At 36.6% G+C, this 19,459-nt stretch overlaps 3 protein-coding genes across 3 annotated transcripts; 1 reads left to right on the plus strand and 2 right to left on the minus strand.

Annotated features, from left to right (window-relative positions):
- Nucleotides 1-1,555: 1,555 nt before the first annotated feature.
- On the minus strand, nt 1,556-8,402 carry bin2a (bridging integrator 2a). The gene is made up of 14 exons (XM_043225031.1): nt 8,255-8,402; nt 6,504-6,657; nt 5,775-5,855; nt 5,640-5,694; nt 5,450-5,544; nt 4,805-4,900; nt 4,597-4,704; nt 4,315-4,400; nt 4,154-4,229; nt 3,980-4,062; nt 3,547-3,651; nt 2,795-3,266; nt 2,026-2,105; nt 1,556-1,903 (listed from the first exon to the last, which is right to left on the minus strand). The coding sequence occupies exons 2-13, from the start codon at nt 6,594-6,596 to the stop codon at nt 2,037-2,039; spliced, it is 1,419 nt and encodes a 472-aa protein (XP_043080966.1). The 5' UTR covers nt 6,597-6,657; nt 8,255-8,402; the 3' UTR covers nt 1,556-1,903; nt 2,026-2,036.
- On the plus strand, nt 6,703-11,864 carry si:ch211-210c8.6. The gene is made up of 5 exons (XM_043225032.1): nt 6,703-7,465; nt 8,550-8,655; nt 8,848-8,954; nt 9,699-9,871; nt 10,376-11,864. The coding sequence occupies exons 1-5, from the start codon at nt 7,354-7,356 to the stop codon at nt 10,661-10,663; spliced, it is 786 nt and encodes a 261-aa protein (XP_043080967.1). The 5' UTR covers nt 6,703-7,353; the 3' UTR covers nt 10,664-11,864.
- racgap1 (Rac GTPase activating protein 1) lies at nt 11,601-18,838 on the minus strand. Its single transcript, XM_043225030.1, has 17 exons — nt 18,682-18,838; nt 18,028-18,118; nt 17,745-17,947; nt 17,530-17,672; nt 16,933-17,002; nt 16,719-16,772; nt 16,557-16,634; nt 16,158-16,275; nt 15,547-15,698; nt 14,903-15,067; nt 14,400-14,495; nt 14,129-14,327; nt 13,629-13,734; nt 13,318-13,450; nt 13,088-13,217; nt 12,882-12,993; nt 11,601-12,798 (listed from the first exon to the last, which is right to left on the minus strand). The coding sequence occupies exons 1-17, from the start codon at nt 18,820-18,822 to the stop codon at nt 12,723-12,725; spliced, it is 2,067 nt and encodes a 688-aa protein (XP_043080965.1). The 5' UTR covers nt 18,823-18,838; the 3' UTR covers nt 11,601-12,722.
- Between the last annotated feature and the right edge of the window lie 621 nt (nt 18,839-19,459).

The raw sequence follows: 19,459 nt of genomic DNA on the forward strand, positions 1-19,459 counted from the left end.
TTATATTTTAAAAAACGTAACAGTTTCAAACTTTGTACTGACACTAAAAATGTCACGAATAAATTACAATGACTATATAATTTTAAAAAAGCGTGAATAAGGCATGATACAAGATAAAAACTATTATTTTAATTTTTATTATTATTTTTTTTATTTGTAATTTTTATTTTTTTTCTGTGGTAAGGGAAAAATGTCAGTATTAATATACACCGAATGTTTGCATTATTTAATTCATTAACCCACTTACACACAATGTACACAAACGCACCCGTTCTGTCTACAGACCCATAAAGTTGCTGTGGCAGCAGTCATAAGGCTCGCTTCCTAAATTGCATCAACTTTCCTCCTTAAAAATCTCGAAGGGTTAAAACACAAAGCTCCGTTTCAAACGGTTCTCATTGTGATGTAGCCAGGTAAGTTACACCACACACACAAAGCCAGAGGTGCTGGGTCGACAAATACTCAAAGAAACAGGCACCAGCGAGACTGTTTTTGTAGTAGGGACAACCTGATAAAACCGTCATCCTCACGTTTCCGTTTATTGGATTTGATCGATATTAAGTAAGAAATACTACACCGCGAACGATCACTTTAAAGAGCTGTAAAACTCATCAGCTGCTCGGCTACTTGAAACCGTCAGGTCTACTTCCAGCCCAACAGGAACAAAAAAAAACTTACCTGCTTGAAGTGTTAAAGTCGCGGATAAACTACTTCTAGTTGAAGGTGCAGGTCACTATTATTAAAGTTACACTTCAGACCGACAACTGGTAGAAAGTAAGCAGCGTTCAAGCCAAAGCACAACGGTGCGAAGCCACCACAAGCTCACCCACAGAACTGAGTGTGCTATGTCTGATTTGTGAAGGAATCGTTTATTTGATTCGGATCTTTTAAGTGAATCGGTTGAAAAAAAAACAAATGGTTCACATTTCCAGTCTGAACGATCCGTTCAAGGATTGGACTGAATTCTGAGCGGTTTTCGAGTCAAAAGCCCTAAACGATTTATTGTCCTGAAACCTGGATTTTAAAAAGTACTGGAAGTAGGTTTACAATTTGAATGTATGGCAGTTTTATCGACGCACTTACAAACATACACAATGCCTTAATGTAAAATAACTCATTTTTTATTACCTTTATCATAGCTGCAACAAACGTACCTGGGGCACATTAAATATAATAAAAACTCAATAAAACGTAATAGAAAAAAGAATAAACTACATCTGCTTTTTTTAGGACGTTTCATTGCGGTCAAATGACGTAATTGCGTCATGACGCAAAGAATCATTTAATCATTCTTTGGAACAAAGAACAGTTCGAAAGAGTCGATTCTTTGAAACCAGCGACTTCCCTTTGGGGCTCTTGGGCGCGTTCACAAGCGTTTCCTCCTGCCCGCTCCCGCGAAGAATCAAACAATGCTCGCATTCCACGAAATGACTAATATTAACCTACAACCGCCACCCTAAAAGCATGCTAGACTAACCTCTGTAAAAGAAAGGTCAATTGGATCATTAGTTTAATTGCTTAGTGCGTGATAAAAAAATAAAAACAACCAGGCAACTGAATGGCAAGTAAAATATTTATTTATTTATTAATGGATGATTGTCAAGTACGTTACAACATTTCCGTTGTTTACTTTGATCAATTAGATACAGCTTGGTCTAATAGGCTATTGAGTTATGTATCTAAAAACATTAAAATGCTTAAGGAAGACCACCACATATAAAAGACAATCCACAAACGTGATTCTATTCTAAAAGAAACTGTTCTTGAATTAAAACCCTGAATTTAAATATTTCTCTGAAAACACATCTCAAAGAACAAGGATGAAAAGAAAAGACAAGAGTACAGCATTTTACATCCTGTGTTAAGTCGGAATCCAGTATTGCCGATAATCAGTGCGTCTTCTCTGTAAACAAATATAACATTTTAATTAAAAATTAAAAACATTAAGTCATCTGCTCATAGTGCTTTAAATGAAACACATGAGCACTTGAATGTGAGTTGGAAGTACTCTCAAATTATGCTGACCTTTTTGTCTGCTATTTAGGGGCCTCTGTTGTCGCTCCCTCCTTTACCTCTCCTGATGGATGGTCACCCTTGGTAAGAGCCTAGAAACAGGTCAAACAAATAAAAATTACACCTTGTTCAGACTTCTATTTGGGCATCTTTAAGAATGAACATAATGATTTTGTTCAGAATGAAATACCAAACATACTGAAATGACCAAACACTCCAGTATACTGTATACAATCTATATTTTTCAAATTGTACATAACAGAGCAGGAATATGAAAGGAATTGTTAAAATAATTTTTTTTTATAAATATCTACATGCTCATTTGCCAGTCTGCAAATGAAAGGTTATTTATATGTTACAATATATATATATATATATATATATATATATATATATATATATATATATATATATATATATATATATCATTAAAATCATTAAAATAAAAAAAAAAGGGAAATACTTTCCACACAAATATTAAGCAGTACAAACGATTTCAAATGTAGAATATATAAAATGTATCAATATATGAATGTACGAACATGTATAAATAATATAATCTTTTTTTTTTTTTTTTTTTTTTTTACAATATTACTGTTTTTAATGCCTTTTTCATCAATTAAATGCAACCTTGGTCATTATAAGAGACTTCAAAACATTAAATAAATGGTAATTATTCCAAAATTTCAAGTGTAATCACAAACAGTAGTTGTATCCCTTTCTCTCTCTATAAAATGCAGTTATGTATTTTAGAATGTGTTTACACCTTTACAGAACTCACATTGTTTGAAGCCTCAGCTTGTTCCACATCTGATTTAATGTCGTTAGCTATATTATTCTCCAACCCCGAAGGCCCACCGTCGCCCACCTTCTCAGGTGATTTTTGATCTTTGATCTTGGAGCTTTCAGTGATATCTGAGTTTGGTTTCAGTTCACTCTCATCACTGTCCTCCTCAGAAGTCTCCTCCTGGTTTGGCAGCTCTTGATCGGAGGCTTGCGAGGACTCCTTCTTTTTGGTTTTCTTGTCTTCCTCCGCTGGTTTATCTTCAGAAGAGCTGGTGTTGTCCAGCTGAGGCTCGTGGGGCGAGGTTCCTTCCTCTGATGGATAATCTAATCTTGTAGGGCTGCCTTTTGCATCTTTGTCATCAGAGACGTTCTCATAAAGAGGTAAAGGGCTGATGGGGCTGGTCTGCTTAGGGCTGTACGACCCATATGCTTGTCTGTCAGACCTAAAACTGGAGGAGTTGTCTCTTCTGTAACAGAAAATATACAGAGAAATATGCTAGTTTAAATCTTATAGAAAATATCCTATAACAGTGGTACCAAATGAAATAGATTAAACTAAAAAAATAAACATATAACTACTAGTAAACAGCACTTTGTGTAATTTTTGAATAACTCATAGCTTGAACCATTCATGGCAACACTTTTTTTCACTATGTTGTTAATCATGCGCCTTCACCAGCAGATGGCATTAGTTCCCAACTTTTAAATCTACAAGGCAACGGGAGACAGTGAAATTATGATTTTTACCTTAGAGATGCCCTGGGGTTGTAACTCATGTGGAAATCATAAAAGCTTTTAAGTGATCTTGGGGACAACGTGTCTCTAAATGACCTTCTCTTTAAGGAACCAGCACTTAAGAGAAAAACAAAAAGTTTGTTAATTTGTCAAAATAAAGTATCAAACACTTTTAAAAAAGTAAGGTACCACACCATGCCATAAAAGAACCTCCTAAATGGTTCTATAAAGAACCTTTAACATCTGAAGAAGCTTTCGGTTTTACGGAGAAGGTTCTTTACATTATAAAAAGGTAAGAAAGAGACGTTTCTTTAGAGAATTTTTGACTGAAAGGTTATGTATGGCATCGTCTTGAAGAACCTTTTAAGTACTTTTTATTTTTAAAAGTGTGCTACTGATATTTAACTGCAAAATATATGGAAGAACAGACTGTAAAGCCTTATACCGGTTGAAGTTCTTCACGACAAAGCTCTTATCTGGATACTGGGTGCTTAGCTCTTTCATCACGGTCTGGAGAACCTCATTGTTCTTGAGACCAAAACAGAAAGAATACCTCAGGTAGCTGCAGAACACAAGGTATAATTTTTTTGTTTATTTTATTTTAAATAATTTGTTTTACCTTGGTAAGTTCCTTGTAGAAGATGTCTCTGAGGTTGCAGATGGATTGGAAGACTGTGACATAGCATCCAATGCGACTACAGAATGCAGAACAAATAGAAATCAATAAAAGCAATGGACATTGAGATTTAAACCATACTATAAAAATGACTCAAAAATCACCTGTCATATAGAAGAGGCAGTTCCATCTTCAGCTCCCTGTTCATGTCCTCAAATATCACTTTAGCTGCACTCGTCTCATCCTCTGCCTATGAAAACAACAGCACTAAGGAAAGGGCTATACATTTGGTCTTCATTAAATCTGAATCACGTCAATATGTTGATAGTAACATCATGTTTGGTAGGAAAAGAACGTGCATGGAAGGTTGGAACTTATCAGTAAGCCAATGAACAAACTCGAAGAGTGTTTCTCTGCGAAATATCACGAAACGTGTCATACAATACCTTTCCGATTTTGATATCGTCCTTCTTTTTAGCGTTCTGCAGTCCTGTCAAGTGATGCCGAGCAGAATCATAGTCTACGAGTTTCCTGTTTCGCTTGGACACCTTTTCCTGAATCATGAAGAAAAATAGTTTACAAACTACATTTAAAAAAATGACTGAAAGCTTTGTGCAAGGTCCATTTGTCATTGTGAGAGGCAGCCGTTGTTACCCTGACGTCTGGAAACTGGCTCATGTAAGACTCCATTGTGATTAATGCCTGATCACGCAGCTTGTCCTCATAATCTTTCCACAGAAGGTCTTCTCCCTTTGGAACACAGACAGCCACATTTGTATTTATATGTAGGTAATTATATTTTAAGTGTGTGTGTGTGTATCAATATTTTTATTTTTCGCACCGACAGATTGATTTTCAAATAGTAGTATCAGTCGAATATTAATATTATATTGTCCTAATTGTTCTAACAAACCATAAGCTTTTAATGGAAAGCTTAATTATTCAGCTTTCAGATCATGTATATATATCAATTTCCAAAAATGTACCATTATGACTGGTTGTGTGGTCCAGGGTCACATATATCATTGCTATTGACAAATGCACAATAAACATGTGCTTTGCCTGTGAAATTTTGCTGATGATCACGCATTTGAATTTTAAAAGTGTAACCTTCATCACAGACTGTCCTAAATTCTAAGAAAAGTCTTTAAAAATAGGCCCAACGTTCTTTTATCATCAAAGAAAATCTGTTTAGATATTCTCAAGTGTTTTACACATTGTGTTGTGTTTTACGGTGAAATGAAATGTAGACTTAACGGATAATATCCTGATATTCTTACAGTGCTCTCTGAGACTAACCTCCACAACTGCCCCAAGATCATCTGTGCCGTCCCACTTATCTTCATAGGCATCAAACAAGGACTGAAAGAGTCGACCTGAGGCGTCCCTCATTACTGTAAGACACACAAGAAAAATAAGGCATGTGATAATAAGGCAGCTTCTTTTCCCAAGAAGCTGATTTCCTAAACGAGTATGATAAAGATCCAACCTGTGACAGCATTGAGGTACGCTTTAAGGTCCTTGTATATTCTGTATCCATCGCTCTGCAAAGGAGATCACAAGGACATGTCAGGCAATCTTCTGATCTTCAAAACTGTTACTTTGTTTACCGTAGCAGATGTACCTGCTGGCATTGGAGGTTAGTCACACACTGCTCGAAGTGCTCATCTTTGGTCTCCTCAGATTTGCCAAACCTCTGCAACACCTGCAAAGGCATCACATATTACATACCTGACAGCCGTGACAAGGGGATTCTCAAACTATACTGACAGCACTGCAATGAATGTTACACCTGAGCCTTGAAATATTGATAAGCGCACACTGGTGAAGAAAAAGGCTTCCTTACATGGTTGTAGATAGAACTATTCTGCTGACTTTTCCAATAGACAGTTTGAGATTATAAGACATAAAGTGTTTAAAGCAGGGGTGTCCGGTTCTGTTCCTGGAGATCTTCAGATGTTACCTGCAGAGTTCAGCTCTAACCCTGCAGAAACGTGCTTATAGTTCTCCTGACAATCTTAATTAGCTGCTTCTGTCGTGTCTGATCAGAGATGAACACCCCTGGTTTATACGAAATCAGTAGGCAAAGATAAAACAGTAAGCGTTGACTTGGCCAGCCTTGGTGGTCAAATAGAATAAAACTGTGTCAATAAAGGAGACTGTTAAGCAGAGAAGGAAGCTACTTGTTTACATATTGTACACACAGAGTAGATAAAGCGACTTGTGTCAGCTACTCCCATGTCATGTGACCGCATTGATTATCGGATGAAAAGAGCACAAAAGTTCCTGTCCTCTATAAAACTCTGAATATCGCTTTGGCGCTCTTGACTGTTTTATGATTCCAGCCACGTACCTTCTCCTGTGCTCTGTTGAATTGTTTCTGCACCCGTTTAGCAAGCACATTGGCCCCTCCTTTCGAGCTGATGCTGGCCTTGCTCTCTGCCATGTTCTGCGCTTGTTTTCTTCTTGAATAATGTTTTGTAAGACCCACAAATTACCTGGCCAGCCTTGAGGAAAAAAAAGGAAATTTTTAGAGCAAACAGCAGTTGACTTGGCGTTTTTACACGCGTCTGTATTCTGTCCGAACACACCTTCTTCCACAGTCATAAATCATAAACTTCTTATCTTTCCAGGCCATAACTTGAACATCATGGCGGCCCCTGAGTCACATTTTATAGTGAATGTTTATGGAGAACACTGAAATTATTTTATGTTAGACTAATATTATAGTGCACTATTCATCAATTTTTCAAACCATTATTATTATATCATATTATGAATTAACATTAAACTGAATTTAACTGAATAGTGACAACATTGATTTCTGTGGGCCCTTCAGCTGAAATTGAAATATCTATGAATTGCAGCATTAACATTGTTATTTTCCATGTATTTCTGAGAAGCTGCTTCTAAACAATCTATATCAAAGAGAGCACTATATAAATAAATTTAAGAAATTAGATAATTAAGTTATTTTCTATCATGGGTAACATATGCTTTGTACATTTTTCTTTTCTCTTTAAGCAGCAAGACATAAAAAGCGATACAGATATTTTCAAACTACACTTCCCATAAGCCACAGCACATACGGAAGACGCGTTGGCCACGCCCCCTCCTTGCCACAAGTGTGGATGTTACGAACTTTGCTCTGCTGTTTTTATTGAACTCGGGGAACATTTCTGCTTCTTCGGGACCTGCTGGACATGAACATGGGAAGCGTGTTCGCCAAGTGTGCTGTCACCGACCTGACCATTCAGTGGGTCGGGTGGGCGCTAGCGTCTGCTTTCAAAACTGAAAAGTTTTACGACTTGGCAGGTAAATGATTTATCCAGTCGGCTTATGCGTATCGATATCGGAACACATATCACACGACATTGATAAAGCAATAATTTCTCAGTTGCTTTTGTCGGATTTGTAATGTTTATGCAGTACGCACGCCTGAACATGACAAACGTTGCAGTTGCGTTGCAGCTCATGCAGCTTTTTTTAAACTTGAGAAATGTCGTTATCAAATTGCATTACGAGACGGTGGATATCTGAACTACAATAATGCGTTGTGAAACCATCATAAATACGTCTCCACCCACAAAGGTTTACTGAAGTGTATTTCGACAAGCCGTCCTCTCGGCCAATCAGATCAATTTGTGTAGAGTAGCCGTCGTATAATAATTGGTCAAACTTTGGATACGTCAATGTCAATCCTGCAGATAGAGGCGGGATTTGTCAGAAAACTGTTAAAAAAACTATTGTAAAACTCGGATATGATCTTAGATATAAATTAGTACATGAGCAAAACTATATGCCATTCTAATCTGTATAAACAGATTTGCACAAACCTCGGAACTAAATTATATTTTAATATATTTTAAACATAAACAAAAGGCACTAATCATATGAATGTATAAAAATACGTTATAACACAAGTTGTTGTACATGTTGTACATAAACAGCTTAATATTGCATATACTAATTTCAACAGCTATATTGATTAGCAACTTATGCATGGCGAGCAAGTAATCACAACTTGCTGGCTTGGAAGATATGAAAATTATCCATGAGGATTATCCATGTAATTCAGAGTCTTATAAATTAGCTTCTACTCACCTGTCAGCATTCAATTTGCATTCCCTTTCAGCGGAGTACAAATATTATCCAGTCATTTCAGTCCCTCAAACCCAGTCCCTGAGTGCTATTACCTCTCTCTCTGTCTGAGAAGTGTGCTCTTGACAATCCTTGAACTTTGCTACCAATTGTCTTTAGGTTCACTGGTAAAATATTCAGTGAACACGCCTCACTTTTTAAAATGGACGGATACAGGTGACTGGCTGCTCTGCCCATACCTGGCAGGATATTGAATGTCTTATCAGTTTAACTATAAATTAATTTGGTTGTTTTGTAGGATCTGGTACTTTCTTATTGCTGGCTAATCTGAGTCGTATGTGGGGCGGAAATGGCCACTTTAGACAGAACGTACAAACTGGACTCGTCACTGCTTGGAGTCTGAGGTAAGATAGATAGATAGATAGATAGATATTAAAAGTGATCAATAAAGTAAGGAGACGGGTCTACTTATTAGAGTCTTGTGTCTTTAACGGCTTTAATAAAAGTGAAGTCAGTCCAGCTTCATGTTGTATTAATGTATCCATTAAGGTCTGGTTAATAAGTCAATAAGTAACAGATTGGGCCTTGTCCTGCAGGCTCGGGACATTTCTCTTTCTTAGAATCCTAAAGGAAGGACAAGACCGGAGATTTAACAATGTCAGAGACAGCCCTGGGACATTCTTTGTGTACTGGACCATGCAAGGTACTTCAACCACTGCTATTGATTATTTGCATAGTTATGGTTAATTGATGGCCGCAGTGGGCCATTTGTGTTCTTTATACATCATTCTAAAATAGTGCCATAACAAACAAACTTTCTATTCTATTTGGTTCACTTCTATTTGATTCCGTTCTGTTATTGGAAGCATCCATTCTTTTGTACCTATTCTATGATCAAATAATCAACAAAAGTTCTAATTCAGTATTGGCATATATTATGAAACGCATACGTAGAAGCATCTATTCTTTTGTAACTATTCTGTACGGTTCTGTTACATAATGATCATAAATCTTCATTCTGTTCTACTCTATATTGTGAATCGCATAAATACCTATTCTATACACTTCTGTTCTGTCACACAATTATCATAAATCTGTTCTATTCTAAAAGCATCCATTCGTTTGTACATATTCTATACAGTTCTATTCTTTCAAATAATTATATATCTGGTTCTATCCTATATCACATACCAAATATTCAGCCTATTTCAGTATTTTATATTATATTGTACTGTATTATATTATGAATCACATAAATGGTGCGTCTGTTCTATACTGTTGTATTGTGTTGCATAATGATCATATACCTCAGTTTTATTCTATTTATATATTTTAGTCCAATATTCTACACTAGGAACATCTAGGAAAGTAGCATTACTAAACTTTAACTAAACCCTGAATAAAAGGCTGCCATCATTAAAATAAAACGTTTTCTCTTTTTTTCTAGCTTTGTGGGTCTTTATCACCCTGTTGCCCACCCTAATTTTAAACAGTGAGAGAAGAGATGAGCCCCTGGGCCCACGTGACTACATCGGCTGGGGAATATGGGGGTTGGGTTTTGCTACAGAGGCCATTGCCGACCAACAGAAGTGGAATTTTAAGAGTGATCCAGATAATGCTGTGAGTAGTAAATTGCACTGATAATAGTAACTTGATAAAGACTACTCCGTTGTGAAAACCAAATTATGACATGCAAGTCATATAACTTATATCATAAAAGTGATATTTACCATAATAGCATCAATTTTAATAGGGCTGTGCTCCAATAGATAATGCGCTGGATCAAACTGGCTCTTTAACCCCTAGTTGTTAGAGATCATTTTATACATTTTTTTTTAAATGTTACACCTTTTTAGCAATATTAGAGACGTTTTTAAACGTTTAATTATATGTGGACCATTTGAAACAGGTATTTTAGTTTAACCAGTTTGTTTGGGGCGGGGCTATCTGTTGTCCAACCAATAGCAGACAGGGGAAGTGATGCAGAAATTACACATCACATTTAATTAAATATTTGAATTTAGCCTCATGAAATCCTGACCTGAGTGCTTTTTAATTTGCATATGACATTTTAATTAATGCTAAGGCATTGAGGCATAGTCATAAGCCTACTTGTATTCGCAGGGAAGGTTTATTCATCATGGACTGTGGGCATACAGCAGACATCCAAACTATTTGGGGGAGATCCTGCAATGGTCGGGCCTGTTCCTGTCCGCTTCCTCCGTCATGCGTGGACCTCAGTACCTCAGTGCACTTTCTCCTCTCTTCGTCTGGTTCTTACTGAGACACATTAGCGGGATCCCCATCCTTGAGAAACAAGCTATGAAAAAGTGGGGCTCAGATCCCGCTTTCCAGAGATACACCAGGAACACTCCGCTCCTATGGCCCTTTCCCAAATTGAAGGGAGAATGAATTGTTTACACAACTTGCATAATTGCTTGTGCTGACAAATGAGCTCTTGTGAATATCTTGATATATAGATACAATTATAGTGTAGAGAATAGTTTATCCCAAAATGACAATTCTCTGAATATTTTCTCATTCAAGATGGCCATCCAAGATGTAGCAGTTTTTTTTTCCTTCTGCCCAACAGATTTGGAAAAATTTTGCATTACATCACTTGCTTGCCAACAGATGAATGGGTGCCATCAGAACAAGAGTCCAAACAGCTGATAAAATCTTCACAATAATCCACCCCCTGACTCTAGTCAATTATTGTCTGTGAAGCAAAAACATTTTTTTTTTTAAACAAATCCATAATTAAGATGTTTAAAATGAAAAAGTTCCTCACATCAAAATTCACTGTAAATAGTGCTTGATTGTTTTCACATTTCATTCCTGATTGAGATGAGGCTTTTTTTTTCTCCAAAATGTAACAATATTATGGAGATGTTCAAATTCATTACATTTATAAGGCTTTTCACATTATTACATTAATTGATAGACTGGTGATTGTTATTATAAAGCCGTTCAGACTTTTATTCTGATGGCACCCATTCACTGCAAAAGAACCATTGATGAGCAAGTGCTAAATTTTAAAAAAAAAATGTCATCTCGTCTGATTTGAGGTTGAGTAAATTTCATCCAAATTGACATTTTTAGGTAAATACTTTCTTTAAAATAAATATATATGTCCCTGTTTATAATTTCTTTGTAATATTTCAGTACAGTTGTAATCCACAAGGACTTCAAGAATTCTATCACTACTACTTCTGCATTAATTCAACTACCCAGACTTATATTCTGGCACTCTTTGTGCCTCAGTGAATTTGTTTTGTGAACATTTAAGTTTTGCCACTTCAGTCTAACTCTAAATCTCAATGCAATGTAAAAGACAGACACAAAGGACTTGCAATAAATGAATGTATTTTACAAACGGCACACCACTCAAACTGAAAAGCAACCGGGTTGATAAATCAGCTTCAATGTTTAACACAGTAAACAACTGCCATTTTATAACAATGAAAGCTTGGCAGTTTAGTGCTGCACAACTACTGGTCCAGAAAACGTTGCTCCACTGAAAGGAAAATGACTAATTATATACAGTAAAGAGTGTCCAATCAGTGTAATCTTTTATAAAATTCAATAAAGTACACTAGATCCTTCAAAATCAGTCAATTCTCCCAGAGGGCACCGTTTTTTTTTTGTTTTTCTACTTTAAATATGGTACAAAATTCAATAAATTGAGCCCAAACTATATAAATCAATGCCATAGTGAAAGTCTCAATTCTGGCCATGTTCATTTATGATCGAAAGCAATTATGAAGCTGAAAGACAAAATGCCCAATCAAAACAACTAATAGTGTTTTAGCATTTAAATTGCATAGTTAACTTAATTTTCTTGTTTTGAACATCTATGCACAAATCTTAAAGGGTTCAAAAGCACAGTGTATTTCTAACAAACGTATAATTTAAACAAATTTAACATCAGCAGCAGCATCATCTTAAATTCTGTATTAAACCTACTGGCTGTAAAATCTAAGCTTGACCGCGTTTAAAAACACAGTTTACACTCTACATAGAAAAACCTGATAGTCACTATAGCCTCGAACCCTCTAAGAGACTGAGATTTTGCTGGTCGTTCCATGAAAAAGACAATATACAAGCAATACGCATTATACCATACACAAATCCTGCATACGGCATAACCTTTTTTTGTTCTAGATCCAAGTTCAGGTTTCTTGATAAAGAACTCCCGAACTAATGTAGATTCCGTTAACACTATATTTAGTAACTGATGGAAGTGCTCGTATCAGCCCATCGCTTTGGTTATGAGAATGTTAACAGTGCATTAAAACATTTAAAAGCGACTAAAATATAAAATGTTACTAGAAAACTCAACAGATAAAAAGTGTAGCGTTAATATGGGTCTAATTGACGGACAAACCAGACATAATATGCTATTAGAATAATGTAATATTGCAGCTTTTCCCCAAAGAAAAGAAAAACGCAGCCTTGAGGACCTTCAAGGCTACTTCAGGAGAGGTGAGGCAAAGAAGTGCCCCTGGCGAGGGACGCTGACTGCCGCTCTGCTCCTGCTAGAAAACCTAAAGACAGGATGGAGGTTCATAATGGTTAGTTCACTTCTGCTCGAACAACACTGGTAGAACGTGACAGGATTCAAACATACTTTGGAGTGATTGCATTGAGAGTTGCGTTTTTCATGCGTTGGGAGAGAGAGCTGGACGACGGGGTCTTGCTCATCTGCTGGTCAGGTGTCGTAAGGGGCCCAAACATACTTGCTATAAGACAAAAAAAACCCCACATTGAAATCAAGATCAGATGATGTTATGAAACAACCTATTTTTTTTTAATGCTTCAATATTAAATTCATACTTTTCTGATCAGGAGTTGCGTGGACATTGGAGTTCTCGATGACCATGTGATCACTGCGACCCTGGTCATTGTCGCTGATCATGAACTGACTCCAGTACTCCACAGGCAGACCTAAGAGACGCTCGACCACCTGTGAAAGAAATGGAGAAAAAAAGCTGGGTGAAAATCTGGGCCAAAAAGCACGAGTGTACACTTTTTGCACAGCCCTGACCCCAATTAAGATCACCTACTTTTGGCTGTCGTTTCGTGTCCTGCAGGATGGTCATTGGATCTGGGTCAGGCACGGCATGACCCACAATTGTGGGTCCAAATACACGAGCCAGATTGGTTATGTCCATCCTTGTATCTTTGCTCTGGGCCACCCTGAACATGATGAAAATAATACTTAAATATAATAGTCTCGTTATACGGAAATACACCTTCGGTCTAAAAATTACCGCCCTAGACAAGTGTCAGGTTTTAACATCCATGAATAATTAGTATTAGCAAATGGCACCAGCAATAAAGTATCCAGTAGAATAAGAGCATGTGTGCCATTTACCTCTGCAAATGGATGACGAGGAAGGCCAGAGTGTCTCTGTTGGGCTGCGGAAGATCACTGATGTTCTGATACATCAAGGCAATGCTGTTGTCATCATCGGACAGCTCTATGGAGGAGATTCAATTTTTTTTTGTTAGAAATTTACATTGATAAAACAAGATGCATGATTCAAATGCTGTTCTTTTCATTTTTTGATTCAAAGAATCCCATGTCAATATATCGTGGTTTCAAAAAAATAAAGCAACACCGTTGTTTTAAACATTAATAAAGTAAATGTTTCTTGAACAGCATGTTAGCATATTAAAAAGAATCATGTGACACTGAAGCCTGGATTAATGGTGCTGAAAACTCAGCTTTGCCATCACAGAAAAAAAGACTACATTAAAAATGAACAGTTAGTTTAAATAGTGATACGTTTTACAATATTACTGTAGTTTTAATCGTACTGTAAATGCAGCATTTGTGAATATAAAAGAGTGGTGTACGTTCAGATCACTTACCAGCAGCATCCATGAAGGCACGGTTGAGGCGGAAGGTCAGCAGGGGTTCTTTGAGGTTCCTCAGGAAGTCCTTGAGTAGACCAGTGATGGCATGGACATCTTCCACCTTGCTGAGCAAGGGAACGGTCTTACCACGCAGGAACTTCTCTTTCAGGTCTTTGATCACTCGATCGGAGCCAGACACCCGGTACAGACCAGTCTATGAATGGAACATGCAGGTTTTAAGCAGAACTTGTCCGTATTTAAGATTTCTGCATCTTTATTGACTTACCTCATGCAGGCCTCTCTGCTCAATCTCATTAACGCAGTGCACCACTAGCGAAGGAATCATTGGAGAGGAGGTGGACACATAATTTGCTAGGATGCCCTATCGAGACCAGAAGCAATCAGTGAATAAGGCATGCTTAAAGGAAAAAGAAATGAAGTTGTTTCACCCAAAAATGAAAATTAGCCCATGTCCAACACGTTTACTTTAGAGGAAGTGAGAGAAGAGTTTATAATGGTTTAAATGTGGATATTTCTTACAAATACTTAGCGATTTGCTACAGGAGGCCTTCTTTTAACCCAAGGAGCCATGTAGGGCACATTTTATTATGGATAGATGCGCCTTATTTAACTATTTTTTTTTTTGATTACTCCAATTGGATTTTGTCTGAAAGAAGAAAGTCATGTACACTTATGCTTTGAGGGTGAGAAAAACATGGGCTAATTTATTTATTAATTGTGGGTGAACTAACCCATTAATACTCTAGTATGATGATAAAGATGTGTCACCTCTTCAAATTTCACTGGAGTCCCAGTCATAGTAGGAATGCAGGGCAGAGGGCAGCGCTCACGGCACTCAGGGTGGGCCACCACACGGCAATCCCTGCACTTCAGAGAGATCTTCCCAAACTTAATCCTCTTACCACATGGCACACAAGACTCCGGCTTGATCACCTAACCAAAAAAAAGAAGAAGAAAAGAGCAAGGCAGATATGAGTTATGATGGCTAAAAGCTGACTGAAGCAGATCATTTCATTGACTATAACTGGAGTGATGTAGTTTTATTGCTTTGCAAAATTTACTTGGTATATACATGAAAATACTGAAGATGTCACTGCTTCCATTTTGAGACTGAGATTTTAGATAAAATATTTAATAATAATAATAATAATTCACTAATGTTGGTTAATTGTCATAAGGCGGCAAATAAATTAAATATTTGAGAATATTTGTAAATTAATCAAATATCTTTTTAGCAAGTGTTTGATATTTTAAAACATCACATTTAATTATTTATTAGTTTTTCATTCAGCTATATATCCCGCATGAATCCAATATTAAAAAAATCCCTGACTTGAGCCATCAAATTAAAAATGGAACTAACATGGCATTGATTTTAGAGATGAAAAAGATTAGTATGCAGAGCATCGTACCGTTTTGGAGACAAACTCATGCAGGCGGACACCTCCGTTGCCCTGGGGAGTGCTGGGCTCTGCCTTGATCTCTCCATTGGGCTGCCTGGGATGCTTAAACACATCCATAGACTGAACAGAGTCGGTGTCAGCAGTGTCCCACTCCTGAGCAGCTGAAGAACAAAAGCAGAGAGAAGCAGTGCTCACTACTGCAGAATACTTAAACAGAAATGCAAAGGCTCGGGGTGTGAGAAATGATCAGGAAAAACATCCCATACAAAAAAGTATTCTCAAAAAAAAAAAAAAAAAAAAAAAAAAAAAGAAAAAAAAAAAGGTAGTACCAGGCTGGAGACTCAACAATGGGTCAATTTAAAACACCCCAGAGTCCTACAAACTATATAACAAATAATTAAATAATCATCTTTGAGCCTGATCGACAAAACAACGCATATTTATGATACTGCAACCACATATCGTGACTCACTGCGGAGCTCGTTTGTAATAAAGCAGCCTGAGCCTTATTATTCCGTCAATAAGACAATCGCATAATCAATGACTCATGCAAATATTCTCCTGCTCTGCACTGCGCACCCTCACAAACGACAATAATAAATTCAGTGAAGTGGGCTTACCAGTCTTTCGGCGGCTCCGGGTCCAGTAAGGAACTGCCTCCACTGTGGTGACAGCTTCAATGGGTCCACCATCAGCAGGCACCGTCACGGTGGTCTTAGCCACCAGAGACTCATTACCCTGAAAAAAAACGTGACTCGAATTAATTGTCAGACAATTTCTAACAGATTACACCTTCAGTTAAAATATGGAGGTATTAACAGCATACAGATATCAAAATCAAGCAGGGAACAGCTTGTTGGCTCTCACAACGTCAAGAGAAGACAAAACCTTCCAATATTCTCACTCCTATGGGTTGTAGGGACTGGTGAAAACATTTTACTCATAATGACTAAAGCGAAGCCCTGCAGGGAGCCTTTAAACTGAAGAGTCATTCTTGTGCTTATGCAACCCGCTCTTACTTTCTCCGAGGTACGGCCGGTGGAACGGGACCTCTTGGCAGCAGCGGGGGGGCCATCTGTGTGGTTTCGGGAGGAGCGCTGCATGGAGACAAATTAAATGATCAGAAACTTATTGAAATTTGGAGGGAATTTGATTAAATATGGCTTGGTCGGGAAGCTTACTCTCTTTTGCCGTTTCTTGAGACGAACCGTCCTGATTGCAGAAGAGTCCCAGTCCTTTTTTCAAAGAAAAGTTAATTTAAGAATGAATTACTGCAACAACAAAACTTCAAATCAATAAAAGTTGGGGCAGTGAAACAAAATTGTTTTTGTTTTGTTTTTTATATTTGACTTTTATACAAGAACAATGTTTTTAATATCCAAAGAAAATACATACCAAGGAATCATCGGTTTTATCATAACTGATGTCTGACAGGATAGAGGCCGATTCATCAATGGTGGTCAGTCTAATAGAGTGTGGGAAAATAAATAAATGAAGGTAAGACAAGTTACATCCTACAGCAGTAAGAAACAATTCAATCATTAAAACTTGCTCTTTTGTCTTTTATTAAATGTGTAATTATTGCTTTGAAGAAGAAGAAAAAAAAAGGACACCAACTTTGTTATATTTTACCAAAATGTAATAAAATGTAACATTTGCAACAATAAGGTTTGTGGGAAATGCTTAAAGTATTTGAAAAATAAAATATGAATAAAATAAGATTAAATCAGATTTGAAAATAAATAAATCCAAATAAAAATAAAATCTCCAAAAATGTTTCACAGTTTGAATGGTGTTTTATTAATTATGTAGATGCCTGTTAAATTTTAACAAAATAAAGTTCATATTTAAGTTGTCCGATTGAAAAAACACTGGTCTAATGTTTTGATTCCAATCAAATATTAAGTTTCTTAAAAGAACCATTTTTTTTATTTTAGAAATCATATTACAGAAGTAAAATGGTTTGATAATGTGGTTTCATGATCATTTTACCTTCGACTAGTGTTGAGGTTCACAGGATTCTGAGAACGGGCATTCAGAAAGGCCAGAGCTGAGCGCTGCTCTTCGTTTAACTGGATGCTGTTACTGGAGCCTTCAGACACCAGCAGCTCCCGGATGAGCTGGATCTGACGGTCCTGCAGTACAAGGAAACATCTAAAGCACATGCTACATCCAAAAAAACTAATTATAAATAAAAGCCTACAAACCAGTTTTGCACAGTCAGCCTCAGCTTTCTGTCTCCTTCGGATCTCAACATCTACTTGGTTGCGAGCATGTTTGAGCTTGACCTCCAGAGCTCCTCGCTCCGTCTCAGCCTTGGTGAGCACCTCCTTACACGAATTCAGCTCCTGCTCAAGTCTCAGCCATTTACGACGGCTGTCTTCAAAGTTCAAAGCCATCTGAATGAACTCTGACAAAGAAATATAGAACTGCAGTGAACATTTAGTGTGTGTGTTTATTTTACATTTTCAATACACAACGAATACTTACGGGGCTCAATGCTTTCATTGAGAACATCAACTTGTGCCCGCAGGCTATCAAACATGCTGTGAAGACTGATCACAGCAGTGTCCATGTCCTCCTGTATTGCAGAGAAGCATTGAGTTTTAACATTTTATACCCTTTCATATAAGTTTTAATTTGCTTCTATTTTGATTCCACTGCACCTTGTGGTTTTTCAGCAATACATAATGTTGGGGGCGTGGCAAAACAAATATATATATATATATATATATATATATATATATATATATATATATATATATATATATATATATATATATATACTATAATAGAATATGAATAAAATATAAAAAATAATAATAATAGTAGCAGTACATGAAAAAAGTATAAAGTGTTATTTACTTTTTTTTATCTTTTGGGGAAAAAAGGGCACTAAACAAACACCACAATAACACCAATAAATATAGTATCAAACTCGTTTTTTTACATGGATTAAGACGCTAAAAAAGTATATAGCAAAATTTCTCCGGCATTTAAATGACGGTATGCTCGATTATGAAAAATATAAATATAGTTTAAAAAAACAGCATGTTGCTTACAACCGATTCGACGTTAGGAACAAACACTTTTACAAACAAACACTGATTAACTAATAGCAAGTCACCAAATATTTTAACTTACAGATTTGTGTAGACGCCTAGCCTTGTTTGTAAAACGACGTGACTCAAAAATATAACTTGAAAAGATATTTTCTCCAGGGACAATAGCACCTAACCGGTTTCTCCAACCAGGTTTACCCGGATATGTTGTTAACGTTAGCATCTAGAGGAGTTGTGTTTCAAATTTACCCGCCAGCCAATCAACGTCGGCCAGCGTCTTGACGTATGCACGTCGACGCACTACGTACAGGCGGTGCGTCTTCTGTTGCCTACTGCTTGTTGTCTTTAGAGGGGGTCTGCATAATAGTTATACAAGTACACTTAGCAATTTTAAAATAAGTACGTGCGTAGTAAATAGTGTAAAATATGTGAAACTGGGCATAGCGTAGATTCTTAAAAAATATTTCCACATCTCCATTTCTTTGTCTCAATAATTAGTTATTTAAACCGAGCGAAAATATTTAAGGCAAGGGAGCGTGCGATGAAAAAAATCAGAATAGCGTTGTAATAATATCAGTAATTATAGATAATGTACAAATAGCAAAAATAAGATCTAACTAAATATATTTATTTGACTAAAATAAACTAAAATATTAAAATATGTAATTCGATTGTTTTAAATGAATGCATCTAACAGTACAGTGCTCTAAACGTAGTAGTGAAATGTAATTAAAAAAAAATGTTGTTCAAAATAAAATTTTACCCATATAGTATATAGTATGTATGTATGTATTTTAGAATAAGGGTCCCTTAACATGAGAATGATAGTAATCCTCAGAAACCTTGTCCTACAGCTGTCT

The sequence above is a fragment of the Puntigrus tetrazona genome, chromosome 23, assembly GCF_018831695.1.
Source record: "Puntigrus tetrazona isolate hp1 chromosome 23, ASM1883169v1, whole genome shotgun sequence".
Taxonomy (NCBI): Eukaryota; Metazoa; Chordata; class Actinopteri; order Cypriniformes; family Cyprinidae; genus Puntigrus; species Puntigrus tetrazona.

Excerpts from the sequence above, each read along its gene's own strand:
- bin2a (XM_043225031.1), bottom strand. The coding sequence starts at position 6,596 with ATGGCAGAGAGCAAGGCCAGCATCAGCTCGAAAGGAGGGGCCAATGTG. Across the intron at positions 5,856-6,503 it reads TCAACAGAGCACAGGAGAAG|GTGTTGCAGAGGTTTGGCAA; the intron begins GTACGTGGCTGG and ends ATGCCTTTGCAG. Across the intron at positions 5,545-5,639 it reads GTACCTCAATGCTGTCACAG|TAATGAGGGACGCCTCAGGT; the intron begins GTTGGATCTTTA and ends TGTGTCTTACAG.
- si:ch211-210c8.6 (XM_043225032.1), top strand. The coding sequence starts at position 7,354 with ATGAACATGGGAAGCGTGTTCGCCAAGTGTGCTGTCACCGACCTGACC. Across the intron at positions 8,656-8,847 it reads GTCACTGCTTGGAGTCTGAG|GCTCGGGACATTTCTCTTTC; the intron begins GTAAGATAGATA and ends CTTGTCCTGCAG. Across the intron at positions 9,872-10,375 it reads AGAGTGATCCAGATAATGCT|GGAAGGTTTATTCATCATGG; the intron begins GTGAGTAGTAAA and ends TTGTATTCGCAG.
- racgap1 (XM_043225030.1), bottom strand. The coding sequence starts at position 18,822 with ATGCTAACGTTAACAACATATCCGGGTAAACCTGGTTGGAGAAACCGG. Across the intron at positions 16,635-16,718 it reads TCAAGAAACGGCAAAAGAGA|CGCTCCTCCCGAAACCACAC; the intron begins GTAAGCTTCCCG and ends GTCTCCATGCAG. Across the intron at positions 13,451-13,628 it reads CTCGTCATCCATTTGCAGAG|GGTGGCCCAGAGCAAAGATA; the intron begins GTAAATGGCACA and ends CATCATGTTCAG.